The sequence below is a fragment of the Globicephala melas genome, chromosome 2, assembly GCF_963455315.2.
Source record: "Globicephala melas chromosome 2, mGloMel1.2, whole genome shotgun sequence".
Classification (NCBI taxonomy): Eukaryota; Metazoa; Chordata; class Mammalia; order Artiodactyla; family Delphinidae; genus Globicephala; species Globicephala melas.
In genome coordinates this window covers 27,344,186-27,366,309 of record NC_083315.2, presented here as the reverse complement: position 1 = coordinate 27,366,309, position 22,124 = coordinate 27,344,186, and the positions used below count along the sequence as shown (strand labels likewise).

Sequence of the window (22,124 nt, the reverse complement as noted above, 5' to 3'; positions counted from 1 at the left end):
TGCGCCGCAAGACTGCGCCCGAGGAAGCATCCGTCCGCACATCCGCGGCTGGAAACCAGCCTAGATTAAGCTCCCGGAAGAGTTGGCTTCTTGTTCATCCATCACCCAACGGACTGGACGTGAGCGCCTCAGTCCCGGAGCTCCCAGCGGAGCTGCGAGCATCTGGCTGGCGACACAGGACATCGCGGTTTCCTTCGCAAGCACTCGGGTCTTATCGCCCCGCCAGGACTTTCCTGCCCTTCTCCCGCCCCTTCCATTCTCAGCACCCGGCCTGGCGCCAGGTGTCGCCAGGGTCCCCGCGCGTCCTCTACGACCACGTTCCTTCTCCTCCTCATGCGGCCAGAGCCTCTCTGGGGACGGAACCGGCGCTTCGTCGTCGCCAGCCAGCGACGCCCACGTTCGCCCACCGACTGGAGGATCCGCTGGTGTGTCCTTCCTCCCTCACCTCAGGCCTGAGGAAAAGCTGGGGTGCCCGCGGCTCCGAATGCCGCCCCCAGAAGGAATCTTGCGGGAACGTGCGTGCGCCTGCGACGGTTCGGTCCCCCCAACCGCCGCGGGCCCGGCGCTCCCACCTGCGGCGCTCCGCACAACCTCCCCCCGCCCCGTTTACTGCGCTCCCCGCGCTTGATGCTGCCACGCTCCCACAACTACGGTGATCCAGCCCACCTGTAGCGCCCCGCCTTCCCCCTACTCCCCCCACCTGCTGCGCTCCCCAAAGATGCTACCACCTAGCTGCTGTGCTTTCCCCCGCCTGCCGCGCTTCCCCCTCTCGATGCTCCTCCCACCTTCGCTGCACACCCTCCTAGGGTGCTTTCCCCTCCCCCACCAGGGATGCTCCGCCCACCTGCGGTGATTTCCCCACCCACCTGCGGTGCTTCTCCTTCCCTCTGAGGTGCTTCCGGCTCGTAACGCTCCTCCCACCTGCGATGCAACCCCCCCCCTAGTGGTGCTCCCTCCAGGCCAAGCTCCCTGGCCCGCGCGGCTCCCTGAAAGCTGGCGACCCCGGTCCCGCCTGCCCCGCCTACCCGCGCCCCTGAGCCCGCCCTTGGCCGCCCATTGGCGCGCGCCGCGCGGGCGGGGCCGGCGGTTCCAGTGGCGGCGGCGCGGGAGGGGCGCAGTGCCTGCTGAGCACCCTACCGAGCGCGATCTCCGGCCTGCTCGCCATGGGCGACCACGACGTCTCCCCGAACCCCAAGGGCTCCTTCCGAAAGTTCCTGGAGCAGCTCTCCGGGGCCGGCAAAGCCATAGGCGTGCTGACCAGCGGCGGGGATGCCCAAGGTGCGCCACCGCCTCCCCGGATCCCGGGCCGGAGGCGAAGGGAGGGGACTAGGGAGAAGGGATGTGGGGGTAACCGGGAGAAAGGATGGGGGTACCTGGGAGAAAGGATGGGGGTACCTGGGAGAAAGGATGGGGAGCAGGGACCAGAGAGAAAGGATGAGGCTCCAGGGAGAAGAGATGGGGGAAGCAAAGAAGAGAGGAGAGCGGGTACCGGGGATAAGAGAAGGGTGGGGGAGAAGCCCCGCGCCCAGGAACCTCGGGGGTACCTTCCTGTGGCGGGAGCGGGTGCGGGCCGTGCAGCCTCAGAAGGAGTCACTGCGGAGTCGGTGGGGGGGCGGAGGGAGGGCTATGGCAGTAGGATCCCTTACCAGGAAGGTCAGTTTTCCACCTTCACGTTTATTTTTTAAATTGCGACTGGCTACGGGGCCGCCTGGACCGCGCTCGGTGGTCATTTCTCTTCCGAGTCGTAGGATGAAGCCGGACGCCCCTCCAAAGCTTGGCTACAGCGCGGCCACTTCCGATGCCGCGGCTCCCTCCCCAGCTCCGTCACCCACTCCCTACCCCCAATGTCTTGGAAAAATCCGCTGGGTCCCTGCGACGCGTCGGCAGCCTCGCGATCCCCGCGCCGCGCGGGCGGCGTCCCCGCTGCTCCGGCGGGACGCGGCGGGGGACGCACGGGGGTCCCTGCCCGGGGTTGCCCGGCGGCCCGGTACCACCTCGCGTTTCCGCTGGGAAATTTTAAAAACGGTTCTCCTCCGCTCTAATCTCTTGTCCCCTTCCGGCTCGTCACCAAACTGAAAGCTGAAACGGGTCACTGGGCCCTCCCCGCCAGCCTCCCCTGGATGGGAAGGAACAGGAAGCGGGGACTCCGGGGCGTCACCAGCCCCGCAAGTGCGGACTCCAGCAACCGCCCCCCACCCCCAAGCGTGGAAGCTGATTTCGGGGAGAAGGGGACCCAGGCTCGGTGCCCACGGACACACGGAGAGAATATTTCAATGTAAAGCGAGGGTGACACAGAACGTGCCCCGGGTCCCTAGCGCTGGGCGCACATGGGGACGCAGGGGTTCCCAGACGCTGGGGTTTCCTGATCCCGGTGAATACCTGGGTGGGGCGACTCAACCGCTAGAAAGTAGCAGGGCTGTGCTCAGGCGGCTGCGTCCTCGGAGCCCGAGGATCGCAGGCCGGAGACGCCTCTCGAGCTAGGTTTTGGTTTTTATTTTACCTTCTTCCTCCCGTCCCGGATGAGTTGAAAGGCCCTGATGCCTCATTTTCACCACACACGGTGCAGGGATGCTTAAGTGTTGGGCCCGGCGCCCTCGCCTGCCGCCCACCCTGCCCGTGACCTTCCCTTCGCCCTTGAGCCGGGCGGGGCCGGGGGGGGGGTGCGGCAGGTGGGGCGCTAAGGCTGCAGCCCCGCCCGCCGCGGGCGCGTACGTGGTGCCTGGCCAGTCACCGCCCGTGCGCCCCGCGCCCTCGACCCTGGGCACCCAGCCTGCGGTGGGCAGGAGACATGGGGGTCCCCGGCACGTGGGTCCCTTGGAAGCCCCTCCCTGTCCTACTGAAGGTGGCGCTCGCGACATCAGTCACTGTCGAAGCCCCACAAGCCTGCCTTTGCGTCAGCGCGAGGCAGGGCTGGTCTAATTTGGTATTCTAGTAAAGTGTGGCCCCTGGTATAAACATTGAAGAGAGAAAATGTTGTGATATAAACAAGGCTGGGGTTGGGGAAGTGGCAGAGTGAAATAGATGACATCGCCCAAGTTACTTAAATGATGTGCTGGATGGGGTCTGGCGGGGTCGGGGTGGGGCTGAGAGAGGCTTCCCCGTCAAAGGGCTTCAAAAGCACGTGCCTCTGGAGAAGTGGGCTAGCCCAAATTAGGAAGCATCTTGAGTGACTCTTACCCCGGTCTTGGAAAGAGAATAAATTGTTGGCACAGGAAGAGGAACTGGTCTCTTAACCCTCCAGGCTTCAAGGTCAGAGTTTCAAGGTCATTTTAGAATTAAGGTGCTCTGTCTGTTGAAAAAAATATAGGTCACTCTTTTGAGTTCCTGTCCAAAAGTCTTCTCAACTACCTGGTAGCTGGTGCAAAGGCAACTGAGGTAATGATGCAATAGACAGAACCAGCATTTTTTCTGCTACTGATACTTACCTGCTACTTATCTCTGCAGCTTGTGAGCAGTTATGAATAATAGAGGTCAGTAAGTCCACACCTCTTCTTGTCAGTGGAAAAGATACCTTGAGAATCAAAATTATATGAGAACGTGGCTTGGTCAGTGTATTGTCAGGTTAATGGGAGATCGCCTGATGCTCGGAACTGACACATCTGGGTCGTCCCTGGAGAGCCGACCATGGCCGGGCATCTGGGCATTTTTCCTCAGGCGGAGCTGAGGCTGTAGTCTCCATTTCTTCTTGGACTTCATGCCAAGAGCCACCTCCTCTTTTGATCCTACCTGAGACCTGACTGAACAGTTGAATGCATTTCTTTCCAAGAAAGTTCACCTTAAGATGTGCACCCAGGGGCCGGTCTCGGCAGGCAGCAGCAGACTTACAGCCCCTTGGAGGAGGTTATTCCTAGAGATGCTGTCATTTATACCCATATCCTTTTACCGTCTTATCTTGACTCTAAATGGTATCAGTGCTTGATTTTCCCTGGGATAAGAGAGTTTTGCTCACAGCTAATAAAGACCAAGGAGAATAATCACAAGTCTTAATTTCAGGATAGTTTTCTAATCAGATGTGAAATTACGGTAAAATTTCATGTTGAGATGACTATAGCTTCTAGTTATTGAGCTCACTTGATGTTCTAGGAGCTTTATTGTTCTTATCTCCAGGCCTGATTACCTGGCTCCAAGACACACACATCTTCATTTCAGAGGTGACAAGAGAGGCTCAAGGGGAGAGAAGTAATCTCATTAAGGTGGCAGGCTCATAGGTGGCCCATGGTAGGATTTAAATGAAATTCTGTGAGGTCTCAACCCCAAACACTTTTCAGTAAGCCCTGCTTTTACAGTTGTAACAACTAATTAATACTCAGAGGAGCAAAGCCTGGTTTGCTCAAAATTATGCAGATGATTTTTTTCCGCAACACCAGAACTTTATTTGGTAAGGCGGGTGGCATTTTCTTTCCATTTTTCAGATTAAAAAATCAAGAAGTATTTAAATAATTTGCCCCAAATCAAATATTTTTTTTATCAAATTAGAGACAAAAACCTTAAAATTTTTTAAAAACTCAAGTGGAATTTAAGATTGTGCTTTACAAATTACATTGGAAAACAGGACCACTGTGTGAAATTCCTCATACTAAAAATACATAAACTATTTAATTGGTATAAAATGCCTTAATGATTTCTTCACTAAGTTAATGAAGAGGTAAATTATAATCATCTAAACAAATAATGAACCTAAAATTTCAGATAGATATTTAAACATGAGACAATAGCTACCCTACTTACTAGTCAAAAGAAATGGAAGATATTACATAGATTATACAGATGATTTTTACACAGTTTTGATAACAGAAAACGCGTTTGTACAGTAAGAGCATTGGGGTGGCTAAATTGATGCAACACCTGATACCAAAGTGATGAAATGCTTGTTTTCCAGTGGAATTTGTATAATATGATTATTGAACAAAATGAAAATCCCCCAGCTATATTCCTGAATCCCCCAGCCCTGGCCATTAGGGAAGACTATTTCTAAGACTAATTATTGTTTTTTTCATTCTTTGGGTTGCTTCTATTGTCACAAGGAATGTCTGCAAGTTTAAATTGATTTTCACTTTAACTAAAAATAAGTTCCAGGTCACTGGACAAACTTACCATTACTAGGTATCCACCCCCAAGCAACACTACGTCATACGCCAAAAATGACTCATTGCCTTAGACACAAATTGAGGGCTTCTGGAGGGCCTGGTGCAGCTGAGAATGCACAGAAATGGACCCAGAGGGTAGACTGAAGAGGAAAGCTGAGTCCTGTTTGGCCTGTGGCAAAGTAAGCATGAAGACATTGTTTGCAGAAAGCTCATATAGATGGAGTCTGTATAAGCCTTTCCACTAATAGGAAGAATTAGCCATAGAAAAGAATGAAATAATGCCATTTGCAGCAACATGGATGGACCTAGAGAGTATCATACTAAGTACAGTAAGTCAGACAGAAAAAGATAAATATCATATGGTATCACTCATAAGTGGAATTAATTTTTTTTAAAAAATGACATAAATGAACTTATTTGCAAAACGGAAACAGACTCAGATTTAGAAAACAAACTTATGGTGACCAAAGGGAAAACGTGGAGGCGGGCGGAGGGATAAATTAGGAGTTTGGGATTAACACACCACTATATATAAAATAGAGAACCAACAGGAACCTGCTGTATAGCACAGGGAACTCTACTCAATACTCTGTAATAACCAGATGGGAAAAAGAATCTGAAAAAGAATGGATATATGTATAACTGATACACTTTTCTGTACACCTGAAACTAACACAACATTGTAAATCAACTATACTCCAATAAAATTTAAAAAAAAAAGAGTGACTAACATCGAGTGAACATTTGCTTAGCAGTAGGCACTAATGCTTCCACACAGTGGCTCATCTGCTTCACGCACAAGCAAGTGAGCTTTGAGATGAACTGGCCAGGCTACGGGCTGCAGTGAGAAGGGGTGGCCCAAGACATATGTCCATTCACCAGGGTGTGCCTCAGCACAGTACGGGGCACTCGGCAGGTACCCAGATGTTTGCTGAATGCCTCCCTCCTGGGATCTCACCGAGTGTGGACCACTTCCTTCTGTGAAATGGTGGGCGACTAGATGTTCTGGCTGTCTTTTCTCATGAAGTCTTTTTTTTTTAATATGCTTTATAAAAATTAATTAACTTATTATTTACTTTTGGTTGAATTGGGTCTTTTTTGCTGTGCGTGGGCTTTCTCTAGTTGCAGCGAGTGGGGGCTACTCTTCGTTACAGTGTGCGGGCTTCTCACTGCAGTGGCTTCTCTTGTGGAGCACAGGTTCTAAGCGCGTGGGCTTCAATGGTTGTGGCGCTCGGGCTTTGTTGTTCCGCGGCATGTGGGATCTTCCTGGACCAGGGCTCGAACCCGTGTCCCCTGCATTGGCAGGTGGGTTTTTAACCACTATGCCACCAGGGAAGCTCTCTCATGAAGTCATTTTAACGAATTAAACCTTCACTAATCAAAAGCGCTCTTTTTTTGTTTTTTTGGCTCTGCCAAGTGGCTTGCAGGATCTCAGTTCCCCGAGCAGAGATTGAACCCGGGCCAGGGCAGTGAAAGCCTGGAATCCTAACCTCTAGGCCACCAGGGAACTCCCACACAAAAGCACTCTTTTATCTGCAGAGCTGTATCTGGGAACAACTAATGTCTCAAGATAAGAACTTAAAAACCATCCTCAGAAATGTGAAGTACTAGTCAACCAGAGCTGGGTGCTGGTTGGTTCTCCCCTGAACACGTGTTTCTTGAACACAGCATCTGGGCCCTGCTTGGGTGGGTTCCTTCCATGCCCACCCAAAACTTTGAGGGCCTGAGAGCCCAGTAAGATGAGAACAGTGGGCATCTCACCTCACACAGCTCTGGGGCCCTTGAGAACAGTGGGCATCTCACCTCACACAGCTCTGGGGCCCTTCCTGCCCTGGCTCTGAGCGCTTACATTCTGTAATGGGAACTTTCCCACTGACAATGTAATCATTAATTTAGCAAAAATTATTGGGTCCAGGAGGCCGTGCACTAGAATGTTAGTGTTCACCCCATGGGTACCGTGGAAAATCCATGCAATTGCACCCTTTTCTAGGAGTGCAAATAGCGTTGTGTGACACACTTAGATGACCTTTAGAAACTAGACATTTTGTCATCTTTCCAAAAAAGCATGTTTTCCCCCTCGGTTCCAGAAAACTGAAAGCTTTGATACAGGACTCAAACCTTTTATCCGGGAGAATTGGGGCTGTGTGAACACGGATCTGATGGGGTGCCAGGAGCAGTTACAGTAGAAATATGGGGATAGGGTAGTGACATGTTACAGGCAGACATAAGGGCACAGATGTATACCCGCCACGACTGCAATCATGTTGGAAGGTGTCTTTGCGTAAAGAACAGATGGCTTTATGTTAAGAAAAGAGCTGAGTCACCTTTTCGAGTTATTCTTTGCAGCGAGCTCTGTATGGTGGTGTATTTTATTTGTGAGAAAGCATCTTCCGGGGCCCCAGTTTCCTCCCACCCTCTCTTCCACATGTCTTCACCACCACACGCTTAGGGTGTTGGGAATCACAGACGTTGTGCTGTCAGGACAAGAGGCAGCACAGTGTGTGGCCGAGCGGCATCCTGAGCGTGAAGGGACTTCCTTACAGGGTCTGGCTCTGCTCTCCAGTCCTGGTGGGACAGGGCCTGCGATTGTTGGTTTGCAACACGAAGTGGAATCACACAATCCCTGTCTTCTCCCCCCTCTTGTTTTCTCCCCTTCCCCTTCCCTGCCTTCCCCTGCCCCTAAGACAACCTTGAGTCTCAAGCAGGACCTGCTGGAGAGAAAAGGCAGCACTACTCAGGCCCAGGGAGGCCCCGCTGCCCCCGAGGGCCCTCAGCTTCCTTCTTTATCCTGGTTGCAGACAGCTGCCTGAGGATCTGGCTGAGATGTAGATTCTAATTCTGTGGGTCCAGGGAAGGCCTGACACCCGTAGCAACGGGTCCCTGTGGTCGGCCGAGGACCTCGCTGGAGTCCTGGGTCCAGGTGGCGGTTCAGACCATCTGATGTTTCCTGGGATGGTTTTATGGTGAGGATTCTGACGGGGAGATCAGTGAATGGAGGCCTCTTGTGTAAGGGTGTGAGCAAGTGGTCGGGCCAGGGTTCTTTTGATTACAAGTGTTGAAGGCTGGCCAGGGGGACCTCGAGCTGCCATCCCTCCTTATTTTTTCAGCTCTGGTCGAATATTCTCAGGCTTTGTTTTCTCTCTCGTTAAATCGTCCCCCAGATGAGTGACGGCCTCCTCGGCCTGCCTTAGGCTGACGGTGGAGCCCCTTCTCCCACGGACGGCCCCCCCACCTGCCATGGGAGGGGGAAGGAATGACCAGCAGGAAATAGCCAGGAGCAGGCAGGGCTGGGAGAGAGCGGCTGGGCCAGTGTGGGGGGCGGGGCCGGGGCCAGGGGGGGCCACGGGGAGGACTTTGGATTTACCTCGTGTGACCTGGAAGCCACCTGGGTGCCAGCTGCTTCTGATGAGGGCGGCTTTGTGGAGAGAGGAGGGGAGGGCTGTGGAGGGGGCCCCAGTGTCCTGAGGAGCCGGACTGGGCCTTGAGGGTGAGCTGGGGGTGGGCTGTGTCAGTGGAGCCTCAGGCTGGAGCTGGTCCATGCAGCGGGAAGAAAGGCCGAGCGAGGAGCCCAGGTGGGGACAGGCAGGCTGGCAGAAGGACATTCTTGACACAATGTTCATACCAGTGAATAGTGGGAAAACCAGTGGAAAATCATCACAGGGAATGAGCTGCATTAGGATTCCGGATGGAATATGCATCGCTTCGCGCTGGTAGGTGTGGCAAGGTAGACATGCGTTGTTGGGGGTTAAAAGCAGGTTCAAGATGGAGGGAAATGGCAGAGATGAGGCTTACGTGTGATTGTGTAATTTTAAACTAGTCACCACGTTTGGAAATGTAACAGCAACAGGTGAAATTAATTTAAGCCTCTGTTTTATTCAGTCCAATGTTTCAACCCATTGTCAATACAAAGGTGATTAATAAGCTGTTTCACATTCTTTTTTCCATCTTGAGCCTTTGAAATCCAGCGTGCGTCTGCCCCAGTGCGTGTTGGTGTGGTCAGTGGGGATCCCAGTGGATGGGGGTCTAGAGGGAGGGGTGTGTGAGGCGCTCAGGTTCAGACGGTCCCTCCTGCGTGTTCATGTCACAGTCAGGGGCCATGCAGGGGAGCTCTGGCAGTGGTCTGGTGCCTGCAGTGGCCCTGGGCCTGCTGTGGTCCTCCTTCCCAGACGTCCAGATGGCCACTTGGCCAGCCTCCATCACCGTCTTCCATTCTCTCCCAAATGGCACGTCTCAAGGCGGCTGTTGCCCCTCTGCACACCTCCATGGCAACCCCCAGCCCTGCTCTGCTTTCCTTCTTTCTCCTCCACCTCTGGGTGGAATGTGTGTGTGTGTTGTGTGTTGTTTACCGGCTGCAACAAGCCCCACCAGGGCCACGACCTTCCCCTCTTTTGTCACTGCATCGCCCGGCAGTGCCAGCAGAGAAAAGACACCCCATCCGTGTGTCCTGGATGGACGGACGGATGAATAAATGAATGATTGAACCCGCTCAGAGATTTATGTCACTGACATCTAAGACAAGACTCAGTGATTTGGACACTGCAGGATGATGAGAAACCCCCGGTTGGTAGCTTACTCACAGGGGATCCAGCATCCCGACACTTTCTCCTGAGGACGTTTTTTCCCCTCCCACACCTGAATTATTAAACAAGGAAGCTTTATGGAGAACGTCAGTAGCAAGAGCAAGATAAGGTGAGCTTTAAGTTTGTTTTCTGACCTATGCTAACATCCTCGCTTTGGTACAAAGGTGAAAACTCCATATAGCCAGGGAGAAACCAGTAAGAGGATTAAGCACCAGATCTTATTTTTCAAAAGGGAATTTAAATATTGAAATTAGTCAGGGAGTGGTTATGGGCACTGAGAAATATGCAGGGGAAACAGCTCCACACGGTCATAAAGGGCTAAGTAAGGACGTTTATTAGACTCTTCAGACCACATAGGAAGTAAAACAAAGCCCCAGTTATTTTATTGGAATCAACACAGTCCTTGTTTTTAACAAATTACTTGGAGTATAATTTTATCAGAGGGACTTCCCTGGTGGCGCAGTGATTAAGAATCCGCCTGCGAGGACAGGAATAAAGACACAGACATAGAGCATGGACTTGAGGACACAGGGAGGGGTAAGGGTAAGCTGAGACGAAGTGAGAGAGTAGCATGGACATATATATACTACCAAATGTAGAATAGATAGCTAGTGGGAAGCAGCTGCATAGCACAGGGAGATCAGCTCAGTGCTTTGCGACCACCTAGAGGGGTGGGATAAGGAGGGTGGGAGGGAGACGCAAGAGTGAGGGGATATGGGGATATACATATGCATATAGCTGATTCACTTTGTTATACAGCAGAAACTAACACAACAATGTAAAGCAATTATACTCCAATAAAGATGTTAAAAAAAAAAGAATCCGCCTGCCAGTGCAGGGGACACAGGTTTGAGCCCTGGTCCAGGAAGATCCCACATGCCGCGGAACAACTAAGCCCGTGTGCCACAACTACTAAGCCTGCACTCTACAGCCTGTGAGCCACAACTACTGAGCCCGCCTGCCACAACTACTGAAGCCCATGCTCCACAACAAGAGAAGCCACTGCAATGAGAAGCCCGTGCACTGCAATGAAGAGTAGGCCCCGCTCACTGCAACTAGGGAAAGCCCGCGTGCAGCAATGAAGACCCAACACAGCCAAAAATAAATAAATAAATAAATTTAAATAAATAAACGTTACCAGAACAGAATCTCAGGAAACCTTTGGGTCCACAGCCTCCCTGACCTCAAGGAAGAAGTTATCTTAATGACTATCTTACGTGCATGATGCTTTAGTAAGAACCTATTTGAGAATATGTCACATCAAGAAAACAATAAGTCTCTTCTTTCTAGCGCACCTAAAGTAATTTTCTCACATTTTCCACTTAGCTGCTCCTTGGTTCTTTCAAGATTTGTTTATTTTTGGTTCCCATAGCAAGTCTGCACATTCCCTGAGGACGAGGGTTTTAATTTTTGCAAGTGATGAAGAGGATACTTTCCAAATACTAAGATTCTTTCTTGGTGGCAGGATGATGGTTTCCCATGGAAACAATTATGGAAGTTGTTTGAACTCCAGAGCCTGGCTGCCAAAACAAAACCAAAAACAAAAGGAAGGAAGTCAACTATGTCTGAACGTTTATTTAAAACAGCAGCTGGAGTGCCCTGTGCTCTCTGTGGACAGTCCAGGACAGGACAGCATCCAACAGAACCAGAAAATCGGCACTGCTCACCCACAAGGCCCTCAGACCCCAAATCATATGTCTGAATCCCAGTTGCGTGTGTCAAAGAGGCTGTCGGTGAAAATTGGCCTTTCCTGTGTCCTTGGCTTCTGTCCCCTGGGCCCTTCCCTGAAGGCACCCACCTGTGGGCCCAGCACCAGATAGCAGCTCTGTCCTGTCCTTCCCAAATTCAAGTGGAGAGCCGGCCCCTCCCCAAACAATTACGCAAGAACTGGGGCCCCATGGGCATTGTTTTCTCCAAGTTTCCTTCCTACTAGAGGGAATTATAACGGCTTTTAAGTTAAAAGGAAGAGTAGGGTTTACACTCCAGCTTTGCCTTTTACAAGTTTTGTTCCCTCGGCTGTTAATTTATCCACTTAGAGCCCGACTTCCTCATCTCTCAGGAGGACCCAGGCCCCGCAGGCTTTCTGGGAGCATCAGCTCAGGTGCTCAGAGCACTCAGCCCTGGTTACCCTGGTTACCACTGAGCTGTTACCACAGCTCCTCTCAGGCCCCAATCAGAAGGCGGCCAGCTCCGGGCTGCACGGGAAAGGCAGCAGGTGTAGCCAAGTTACCTTAAGGACCCTGGTATAAAAGCCTTGGGGGGTTGGCGGTGAGGCTCAGACGCGCGGAGCCTCCTCTCCAGGGAACTTGGGAGAAGTACGGTGGTCAGGACCCTCCCTGACCTGGGACCCCACCCCCACCCCCACCCCCACCCCAGGCCTGCTGCGGGCTGAGGGGGGACCAGCCCCGAGGGCACGGGCCGCTTTCCCAGGTGAGTCCAGCTCAACCCCATGGGGCAGGGGAGGAGTTCAGGCCCCAGGCCTGCTGTGAAGGTGGTCAGAACTTTCAGGCAGGGGTCACCCTGGGCATGTTTTTCTTCCACACGGGGACCCCTGGGGTCACCTCTGGATAGTGTCCCACTTGTCGTTCCTTCTGCCATTTTTTCTCCACTTGCACTTTCTAAAATCCCCCAACTCCTCTTTATTCATGCTTTTATGAAAGCGTCCCCATCCCCCACCCGCCAGAAATGAGGTCTTCAGAAGCACATGGGGGAGGGCGGGGGCCAGGGAGCCGGCGTTAACCCGTGCGCTTGCGTCCTGGTGATGGAGGGTTGGTAGGGCTCCAGCGTTTGGTGGTCAGTCTCTCGATTCCGGGGCCACAGAATAAAGTCCTAGAATCGCGGGGTCTGTGGGAAGGGGCCGAGAGGAGCTCGTTTATCCGTTCGGTTCAGGCCTGAGAGCTGAGGCTGCCTGCATGAGATGCAGGTGTGTCGCCCAGGTGGGTGTAGTGAAGGCCGGTGGGGAAGCCTTCCTGGAGGTGCAGGAGCCCCGTCCCTCCTGGAGGTTGAGCGAGGGCCCCTCCGGGACGTGGTGGCAGTTCTGGGGGAGCTGCAGTCCTGACGTGTAGATGGGGCATCCAGGTGGGACTGAGCAGGTAGGAAGAGCCCGGGGGGCTGGAGATCTCACCTGAAGAGCTTGGTTTTATGAGCACAGGCCCTGGGGAATCCAGGGAGGAACCTGGGCGTTTTTGAGTTTGAGAAAGAGAATGCTGATGCTACCATAGAAAACATCTCAAAAAAGTGTGTGAGATTACAGCTAGCACAAGGGGAGTGTGTCTACAGGGTGTATGCACTGCGCTCCAAAGGGGCGGGCATGGGAAAGCAAGACACGGCCTCATCTGTGTTTTTTTTTTTTTTTTTTTTTTTTTTTGCGGTACGTGGGCCTCTCACTGTTGCGGCCACTCCTGTTGCGGAGCACAGGCTCCGGACGCCCAGGCTCAGCGGCCATGGCTCACGGGCCCAGCCGCTCCGCGGCATGTGGGATCTTCCCGGACCGGGGCACGAACCCGTGTCCCCTGCATCGGCAGGCGGACTCTCAACCACTGCGCCACCAGGGAAGCCCTGTGTTTGTTTTTTTAACCGTGTTTTTCAGTTTTAGATTTTAGAGCAAAACTGAGGCGAAGTTCCAGAGATTCCCCTCTATCTTCTGCCCCCACCCATGCAGACCCACCCCCACCCCATCAACATCCCCACCAGATGGTGCATTTGTTATAACTGATGACCCTACATGGACACATCATCCTCACCCAGAGTCCATAGTTGATATTTTAGGGTTCACTCTTGGTGTTGCCCGTTCTATGGGTTTGGACAAATGTATAACGAGGTGTATCCATTATTATAACGTCATACAGAGCAGTTTCACTGCACTAAAAATCCTCTGTGCCCCACCTGTTCATCCCCCCAACCCCCAACGACCACTGACTTTTATTTTTACTGTCTCCACAGCTTTGCCTTTTCCGACATATGTAATTTTTTTAATAAGAAGAATGTATTTATAAATTACTTGTATCATAACAAAAGAGGAAAAGCTGCTTTACTCATTCTGGCCATAACGTGAATAATGTTAGAGGGAGATGGTGGATTCAGGGGAAGTTTGGGGAGGGAAATGTCAGTTTTATGGGCAAGGAGCTGTGGAGGGTATCAGGAGTACCCAGCTTGTGCGAGAGTGAAAAGATTTGCTAATCTGAGAGAATACAGGAAACGGAGGAGAAGATGACACAGGTGAAATGATTTATTGCATCTTGAAATGCTGAGTTTGAGGTTATGAGAGACAGCCAGCAATGAGTCAGTAGGTCATTAAAATCCTTCGTGTAATAAACTAGGTTTGAACGTGAAGTGGTGAGACTACCAAATACATAATGTCTACCTGTGCGTAGATGTTAGATTTACATTTAACATGGATTTATTTCCAGCTTTTCCGGCTCTGTGAACACGGTAGCCTTGCAAAATTGTCACCTTTCAGAGGCAACGATCTCATTCCAGATTTCTAAACTGGCTCAATGTAATTTGTAAATTTGTAACCATCCTCTGAGCAGGTTTACCATCCAAATACATACAAATTTAATCTCCTTGTCTGTGGAGTATATTCCCTGGGACCCAAGGTGCCTTCGTTTGTTTATTTACTTACCAGAAGTACCACTTACTGTATGGTCCATGTTCTCCAACACCTTTAGTCCTGAAGTTTGTTCCCAAAATTTAAATTTACGAAGGAGGCAGATTGGAACTATTGGCCCAGGAGCAGTTAGGCTGGATGCCCAGGTGCTGCATATTCTGAGGCTCAGGGCTGCATCCTTAACGAGAGGAATGATCCTCCCTTCTCACTGCTCTCCTGATGATATGATGATATCATATCAGCTGATATGATGATACAGGGTTTTACAGATGTGAAATCCTGACCTGTTCACGTAGGTCTAGACTTATGGTCCATCGCACAGTTGGCTGCCCCAAAATGGGGCTTCAGTGGAAAGCAAAATGGGGTGTGGCTGTTTTATACAAGGATACATTGCACTTTTAACTTCCTTCAAGGCCCTCTGGGGAAGTGTGGAAAATGGCCTAGATTTATCTTGATTAGGTATTATTTATAGTATACTGGTTTAATTGGATCTTTCTTTTAATAAAATTGCATGATTTATATTTAAGGCCACTGACTAAATTACTTTCTTTTACACTAGTAGCTGGTAATAATTTTTCATCTCCTCCCCAGACCAATGGCCTTTTCAGGCCTATTTTCTTTGAAATTGGCTACCTATAAACAAACATCTCTCCTGTGTGTTGTTTTGCAATTGGATGGAATCAACCTACGAATTCACACCAAATTGAGGTCGCTCATATTCCGAATGTGTTTACAGCGATGTTCTAAACCAACAGTGCTCCAGGCTCTGTTCATCTGTGGACTAGGCCACAACATGCTGGCCCCTGCCTTGTACTTTTTTCTCTTCTCCCTGCACTAATCCTGGAGGTTTGTGTTGTGACCACTTTTCATAGGGGCCGTCCGAGAGGTTACACGGTTTTCCCACCATCACAGCCAATTAAATGGCATCACTAGATTCTCCCCAGCCTCCTCAGTAACTGCTGTCCCTATCCCTTTGCAGGTATGAATGCTGCTGTCCGAGCTGTCGTGCGCATGGGAATATACGTGGGGGCCAAAGTGTACTTTATCTACGAGGTCAGTGTCACGTCCCCTTCCCGCTTTCTCTGACTCTCAGGAACCGCTGCCTCGTACTCACTTGGGGGCCTCACGCTTGCCTGGGGCTGCTGACTGCAGGCAAGAGGCAGCAGGTGACGGGCAAACTTGGATACCAATAGGGGAGCCCAGGTACCAGGAGAGGTTACACCCCCGGTCTAGATGCACGTCTGTGAGATTTGTATTAGGGAACAAGGGGAGAAAGGTGATGAAACGGGGCTCAAAATGCCATTTTGATATCCACCTAGTGTTCTTGTAGGATTAATGATATCAAACTGGTTGTATTTATTTGCAGTTCTCATTCCTTACAGAAGTGATATAGTCACTAAAAATGGGGCCTGAATTTGAATAAACATTAAGCTGAATGGGGGGGAGAGTGGCCACTTTGGGCTTTTCATCATTAATGTAAAACCCAGACCACCTCCCTAGTATCTCTTTATGCCTTAACTTCAAAATGAAGCATCTGAAAGCAAACAGATGGCCCATTATCTCCTGCTTTTGAGGTCCTGGCAGCTTAGAAGTAAGTTGTGTTTGGAGGGAAGGCACCCATACAGCTTGGACCACATGATTTATTTCAAAAACTGTTAGAAAAAATAACATATTTAGTTTTTAAATTTATAAAACAGAATAAAGCTTAAAAATGGAAATAAGAGAATGGATTTTTTAATTGCTTAATTCTTCCGAAATCACTGTTAGTGTTTTATTGATTCTTCCCAGTGTAATACATGTGAAATACTGGAAGGAAATATATACATTATTAGCACCATAGCAAATGTATTTTGTATACTATGTTTTTTTTTTGTTTGTTTGTTTGTTTTCTTGTTTTTTTTTTTGTTTTTTGCGGTATGCGGGCCTCTCACTGCTGTGGCCTCTCCCATTGCGGAGCACAGGCTCCGGACGCGCAGGCCCAGCGGCCATGGCCCACGGGCCCAGCAGCTCCGCGGCATGTGGGATCTTCCCGGACCGGGGCACGAACCCGTGTACCCTGCATCGGCAGGCGGACTCTCAACCACTGCGCCACCAGGGAAGCCCTATTTTGTATACTATGTTTTTTACCTGCCAGTATGTTATGACAATTTTGTATGTGTTAACGTACATTCCACAACTATCGTGTAAATGTCTGTGTAAAATTCCATCAACCTGATGTCTCATCATTTACCTGACCCCTCAGCTACTTGATCCTTGCATTCCTATGCCACCGGCAACATTTAGGTCACTGCCCATTTTTCAACTATCCTAACACAGCAAGCTCTAGGTTAATATTTGAAGCTCTTCTATGCTTTGTATCGTTGCTGTGATCCCAGGATACGGCATCTGCCGAGCTAAAAGGGGTGGTCGTCCTAACGGGTCTCAGTGTGTCTTGCCAAAGTGATTTCTTTGTTCCATCCCAGGCCCACGCCGGGCACACAGGTGGCACCAACCCTGCCAGTTCTGTGTGTGCGGCCCACCTTGCTGAGAGCTGGCCGGGGCTCCAGAGTCTGTTTACTGAGTCATTTTCTCTACTTGAGAAGTAACTGCTCACAGGTTTTGCTCGTTGGTCCAAATGACCGTGTGTTTATCGTTTGCGGGAAAGATGTTTTTTCCTGGGCTTAGGTTTGTTTTTTATCTTTTTATTGATTTATTTTTATTCAAACAGAAAGTCACAAAAATTATAATCATCCTCTTCAGTTCACTCAGTCCCATGTAATTAATAATTATTTTTTCATGTTGATCTTTTGTTAGCACTTTTATGAAATCATCTAATGGAAAACCATTGGAGTTCTGAAAAAACATATAAGATTTTTAGAAATTTCAGGTAATGTCTGAAACATTTATATTAACATATACTAACATATTTCCATAGAAATAACCCAAAGAAAGTTTAGTATTAGTTGTTCTTTTGTTTGTTTTTTTATACTGCAGTTTCTTATTAGTCATCAATTTTATACACATCAGTGTATACATGTCAATCCCAATCGCCAATTCAGCACACCACCATCCCCACCCCACTGCGGTTTTCCCCCCTTGGTGTCCATACATTCACTACATCTGTGTCTCAACTTCTGCCCAGCAAACCAGTTCATCTATACCATTTTTCTAGCTTCCACATACATGAGTTAATATACGATATTTGTTTTTCTCTTTCTGACTTCACTCTGTATGACAGTCTCTAGATCCACCACGTCTCAACAAATGACTCAATTTCGTTCCTTTTTATGGCTGAGTAATATTCCATTGTATATATGTACCACATCTTCTTTATTCATTTGTCTGTTGATGGGCATTTAGGTTGCTTCCATGACCTGGCTATTGTAAATAGTTCTGCAATGGAACGTTAGGGTGCATGTGTCTTTTTGAATTCTGGTTTTCTGTGGGTATATGCTCAGTAGTGGGATTGCTGGATCATATGGTAATTCTATTTTTAGTTTTTTAAGGAAACTCCGTACTGTTCTCCATATTGACTGTATCAGTGCAAGAGGGTTCCCTTTTCTCCACACCCTCTCCAGCATTTGTTGTTTGTAGGTTTTCTGATGATGCCTATTCTAACTGGTGTGAGGAGAGACCTCATTGTACTTTTGATTTGCATTTCTCTAACAATTAGTGATGTTGAGCAGCTTTTCATGTGCTTCTTGGCCACCTGTATGTCTTTTTTGGAGAAATATCTATTTAGGTCTCCTGCCCATTTTTGGATTGGGTTGTTTGTTTCTTTAATATTGAGCTGCATGAGCTGTTTATATATTTTGGAGATTAATCCTTTGTCCATTGACTCGTTTGCAAATATTTTCTCCCATTCTGAGGGTTGTCTTTTCGTCTTGTTTGTGGTTTCCTTTGCTGTGCAAAAGCTTTGAAGTGTCATTAGGTCCCATTAGTTTATTTTTGTTTTTATTTCCATTACTCCAGGAGGTGGATCAAAAAAGATCTTGCTGTGATTTATGTCAGAGTGTTCTGCCTGTGTTTTCCTCTAAGAGTTTTATAGTGTCCATTCTTACATTTAGGTCTCTAATCCATTTTGAGTTTATTTTTGTGTATGGTGTTAGGGAGTGTTGTGATTTCATTCTTTTCTCCATTTTATATCTTTGCCTCCTTTGTCATAGATTAGTTGACCATAGGTGCGTGGGTTTATTTCTGTGCATTAATTTTGTATCCTGCAACTTTACCAAATTCATTGATTAGCTCTAGTAGTTTTCTGGTGGCATTTTTAGGATTCTCTATGTATAGTATCATGTCATCTGCAAAGAGTGACGGCTTTACTTCTTCTTTTCTGATTTGGATTCCTTTTAGATCTTTTTCTAGAACTTCCAAAACTATGTTGAATAATAGTGGTGAGAGTGGACATCCTTGTCTCGTTTCTGATCTTAGAGGAAATGCTTTCAGGTTTTCACCACTGAGAATGATGTTTCCTGTGGGTTTGTCATATATGGCCTTAATTAGGTTGAGGTAGGTTCCCTCTATGCCCACTTTCTGGAGAGTTTTTATCATAAATCGATGTTGGATTTTGTCAAAAGCTTTTTCTGCATCTATTCAGATGATCATATGGTTTTTCTGCTTCAATTTGTTAATATGGTGTATCACATTGATTGATTTCCATATATTGAAGAATCCTTGCATCCCTGGGATAAATCCCACTTGATCATGGTGTATGATCCTTTTAATGTGCTGTTGGTTTCTGTTTGCTAGTATTTTGTTGAGGATTTTTGCATCTATACTCATCAGTGATATTGGTCTGTAATTTTCTTTTTTTGTAGTATCTTTGTTTGGTTTTGGTATCAGGGTGATGGTGGCCTCATAGAATGAGTTTGGGAGTGTTCCTTCCTCTGCAATTTTTTGGAAGAGTTTGAGAAGGATAGGTGTTAGCTCCTCTCTAGATGTTTGATAGAAGTCACCTGTGAAGCCATCTGATCCTGGACTTTTGTTTGTTGGAAGATTTTTAAGCACAGTTCTAATTTCATTACTTATGATTGGTCTGTTCATATTTTCTGTTTCTTCCTGGTTCAGTCTTGGAAGGTTATACCTTTCCAAGAATTTGTCCATTTCGTCCAGGTTGTCCATTTTATTGGCATAGAGTTGCTTGTAGTAGTCTCTTAGGATGCTTTGTATTTCTGCGGTGTCTGTTGTAACTTCTCATTTTTCATCTCTTAATTTTATTGATTTGAGTCCTCTCCCTCTTTTTCCTGATGAGTCTGGCTAATGGTTTATCAATTTTGTTTATCTTCTCAAAGAACCAGCTTTTAGTTTTATTGATCTTTGCTGTTGTTTTCTTTGTTTCTATTTCATTTATTTCTGTTCTGATCTTTATGATTTCTTTCCTTCTACTAACTTTTGGTTTTGTTTGCTCTTCTTTCTCTAGTTCCTTTAGGTGTAAGGTTAGATTGTTTATTTGAGATTTTTCTTGTTTCTTGAGGTAGGCTTGTATAGCTATAAACGTCCCTCTTAGAGCTGCTTTTGCTGCATCCCATAGGTTTTGGATTGTCATGTTTTCATTGTCATTTGTCTCTAGGTAATTTTTGATTTCCTCTTTGATTTCTTCAGTGATCTCTTGGTTATTTAGTAACGTATTGTTTAGCCTCCATGTGTTTGTGTTTTTTACGTTCTTTTCCCTGTAATTGATTTCTAATCTCATAGTGTTGTGGTCAGAAAAGATGCTTGATATGATTTCAATTTTCTTAAATTTACTCAGGCTTGATTTGTGACTCAGGATGTGATCTATCCTGGAGAATGTTCTATGCACACTTAAGAAGAAAGTGTAATCTGCTGTTTTTGGATGGAAATATAAATAATTATATTATAAATAAAAATATTTATATTATAAATATAAATATTTATAAATATTTAAATATTTATAAATATCAGTTAAGTCTGTCTGGTCTATTGTGTCATTTAAAGCTTCTATTTCCTTTTTTATTTTCATTTTGGATGATCTGTCCATTGGTGTAAGTGAGGTGTTAAAGTCCCCCACTATTACTGTGTTACTGTCAGTTTCCTCTTTTATAGCTGTTAGCAGTTGCCTTATGTATTGGTGTGCTCCTATGTTGGGTGCATATATATTTATAATTGTTGTATCTTCTTCTTGGATTGATCCCTTGATCATTATGTAGTGTCCTTCCTTGTCTCTTGTAATATTCTTTATTTTAAAGTCTATTTTATCTGATATGAGTATTGCTACTCCAGCTTTCTTTTGATTTCCATTTGCATGGAATATCTTTTTCTATCCCCTCACTTCCAGTCTCTATGTGTCCCTAGGTCTGAAGTGCGTCTCCTGTAGACAGCATATATATGGATCTTGTTTTTGTATCCATTCAGCAAGGCTGTGTCTTTTGGTTGGAGCAATTAATCCATTCACGTTTAAGGTAATTATTGATATGTATGTCCCTATGACTATTTTCTTAATTGTTTTGGGTTTGTTTTGTAGATCCTTTTCTTCTCTTGTGTTTCCCACTTAGAGAAGATCCTTTAGCATTTGTTGAAGAGCTGGTTTGGTGGTACTGAATTCTCTTCTGGCTTGTAGAGTTTCTGCTGCAAAATCAGCTGTTAACCTTATGGGAGTTCCCTTGTATGTTATTTGTCATTTTTCCCTTGCTGCTTACAATAAGCTTTCTTTCTTTAATTTTTGTCTTTGTCTTTAATTTTTGTCTTTAATTTTGTCTTTAATTTTTGTCAATTTGTCTTTAATTTCTTTGTCTTTAATTTTTGTCAATTTGATTACTAGGTGTCTCGGCATGTTTCTCCTTGGGTTTATCCTGTATGGGACTTGCCCTGCTTCTTGGACTTGGGTGGCTGTTTCCTTTCCCATGTTAGGGACGTTTTCAGCTATAATCTCTTCAAGTATTTTCTCATGTCCTTTCTCTCTCTCTTCTCCTTCTGGGACCCATATAATGCAAATGTTGTTGCATTTAATGTTGTCCCAGAGGTCTCTTAGGTTTTCTTCATTTCTATTCAGTCTTTTTCTTTATTCTTTTCCTTGGCAGTGAATTCCACCATTCTGTCTTCCAGGTCACTTATCCGTTCTTCTGCCTCAGTTATTCTGCTATTGATTCCTTCTAGTGTAGTTTTCAGTTATTGTATTGTTCACCTGTTTGTTTGTTCTTTAATTCTTCTAGGTCTTTGGTAAACATTTCTTGCATCTTCTCGATCTTTGCTTCCATTGTTCCCCCCCACCCCCCGAGGTCCTGGATCATCTTCACTATCATTATTCTGAATTCTTTTTCTGGAAGGTTGCCTATCTCCACTTCATTTAGTTGTTTTTCTGGGGTTTTATCTTGTTCCTTCTTCTGGTACATAGCCCTCTATCTTTTCATCTTGTCTGTATTTCTGTGAATGTGGTTTTTGTTCCACAGGCTGCAGGATTGTAGTTCTTCTTGCTTCTGCTCTCTGTCCTCTGGTGGATGAGGCTATCTAAGAGGTTTGATGGGAGGGACTGGGGGTGGGTAGAGCTGACTGTTGCTCTGGTGGGCAGAGCTCAGTAAAACTTTAATCCACTTGACTATTGATGGGTGGGGCTGGGTTCCCTCCCTGTTGGTTGTTTGGCCTGAGACAGTCCAACATTGGAGCCTACCTGGGCTCTTTGTTGGGGCTAATGCTGGTCTCTGGGAGGGCTCACGCCAAGGATTACTTCCCAGAACTTCTGCTGCCAGTGTCCTTGTCCCCATGGTGAGCCACAAACTTCCCCCCCCTCCACCGCTGCCTCTGCAGGAGACCCTCCAACACTAGCAGGTAGGTCTGGTTCAGTCTCCCCTGGGGTCATTGCTCCTGCCCCTGGGTCCCAATGCACACACTACTTTGTGTGTGCCCTCCAAGAGT

General features: G+C 47.6%; 1 protein-coding gene across 4 annotated transcripts in view; it reads left to right on the top strand.

Annotated features, from left to right (window-relative positions):
• The first annotated feature begins 1,076 nt into the window (after nucleotides 1-1,076).
• The window catches only part of PFKP (phosphofructokinase, platelet), a 77,953-nt gene continuing 56,905 nt past the window's right edge, over nucleotides 1,077-22,124 (top strand). The window contains exons 1-4 of one of the 4 annotated variants that reach the window (XM_060293694.1): nucleotides 1,077-1,278; nucleotides 15,256-15,329; nucleotides 16,238-16,409; nucleotides 20,628-20,674. In XM_060293694.1, the coding sequence (XP_060149677.1) occupies nucleotides 1,164-1,278; nucleotides 15,256-15,329; nucleotides 16,238-16,409; nucleotides 20,628-20,674 (408 nt within the window). In that variant the 5' untranslated portion in view covers nucleotides 1,077-1,163. Of the gene's footprint in view, nucleotides 1,279-15,255; nucleotides 15,330-16,237; nucleotides 17,143-20,567; nucleotides 20,675-22,124 lie in introns of those variants that run through there. The other 3 variants (XM_060293693.1, XM_030878324.2, XM_060293695.1) reach the window with 3 other exon arrangements.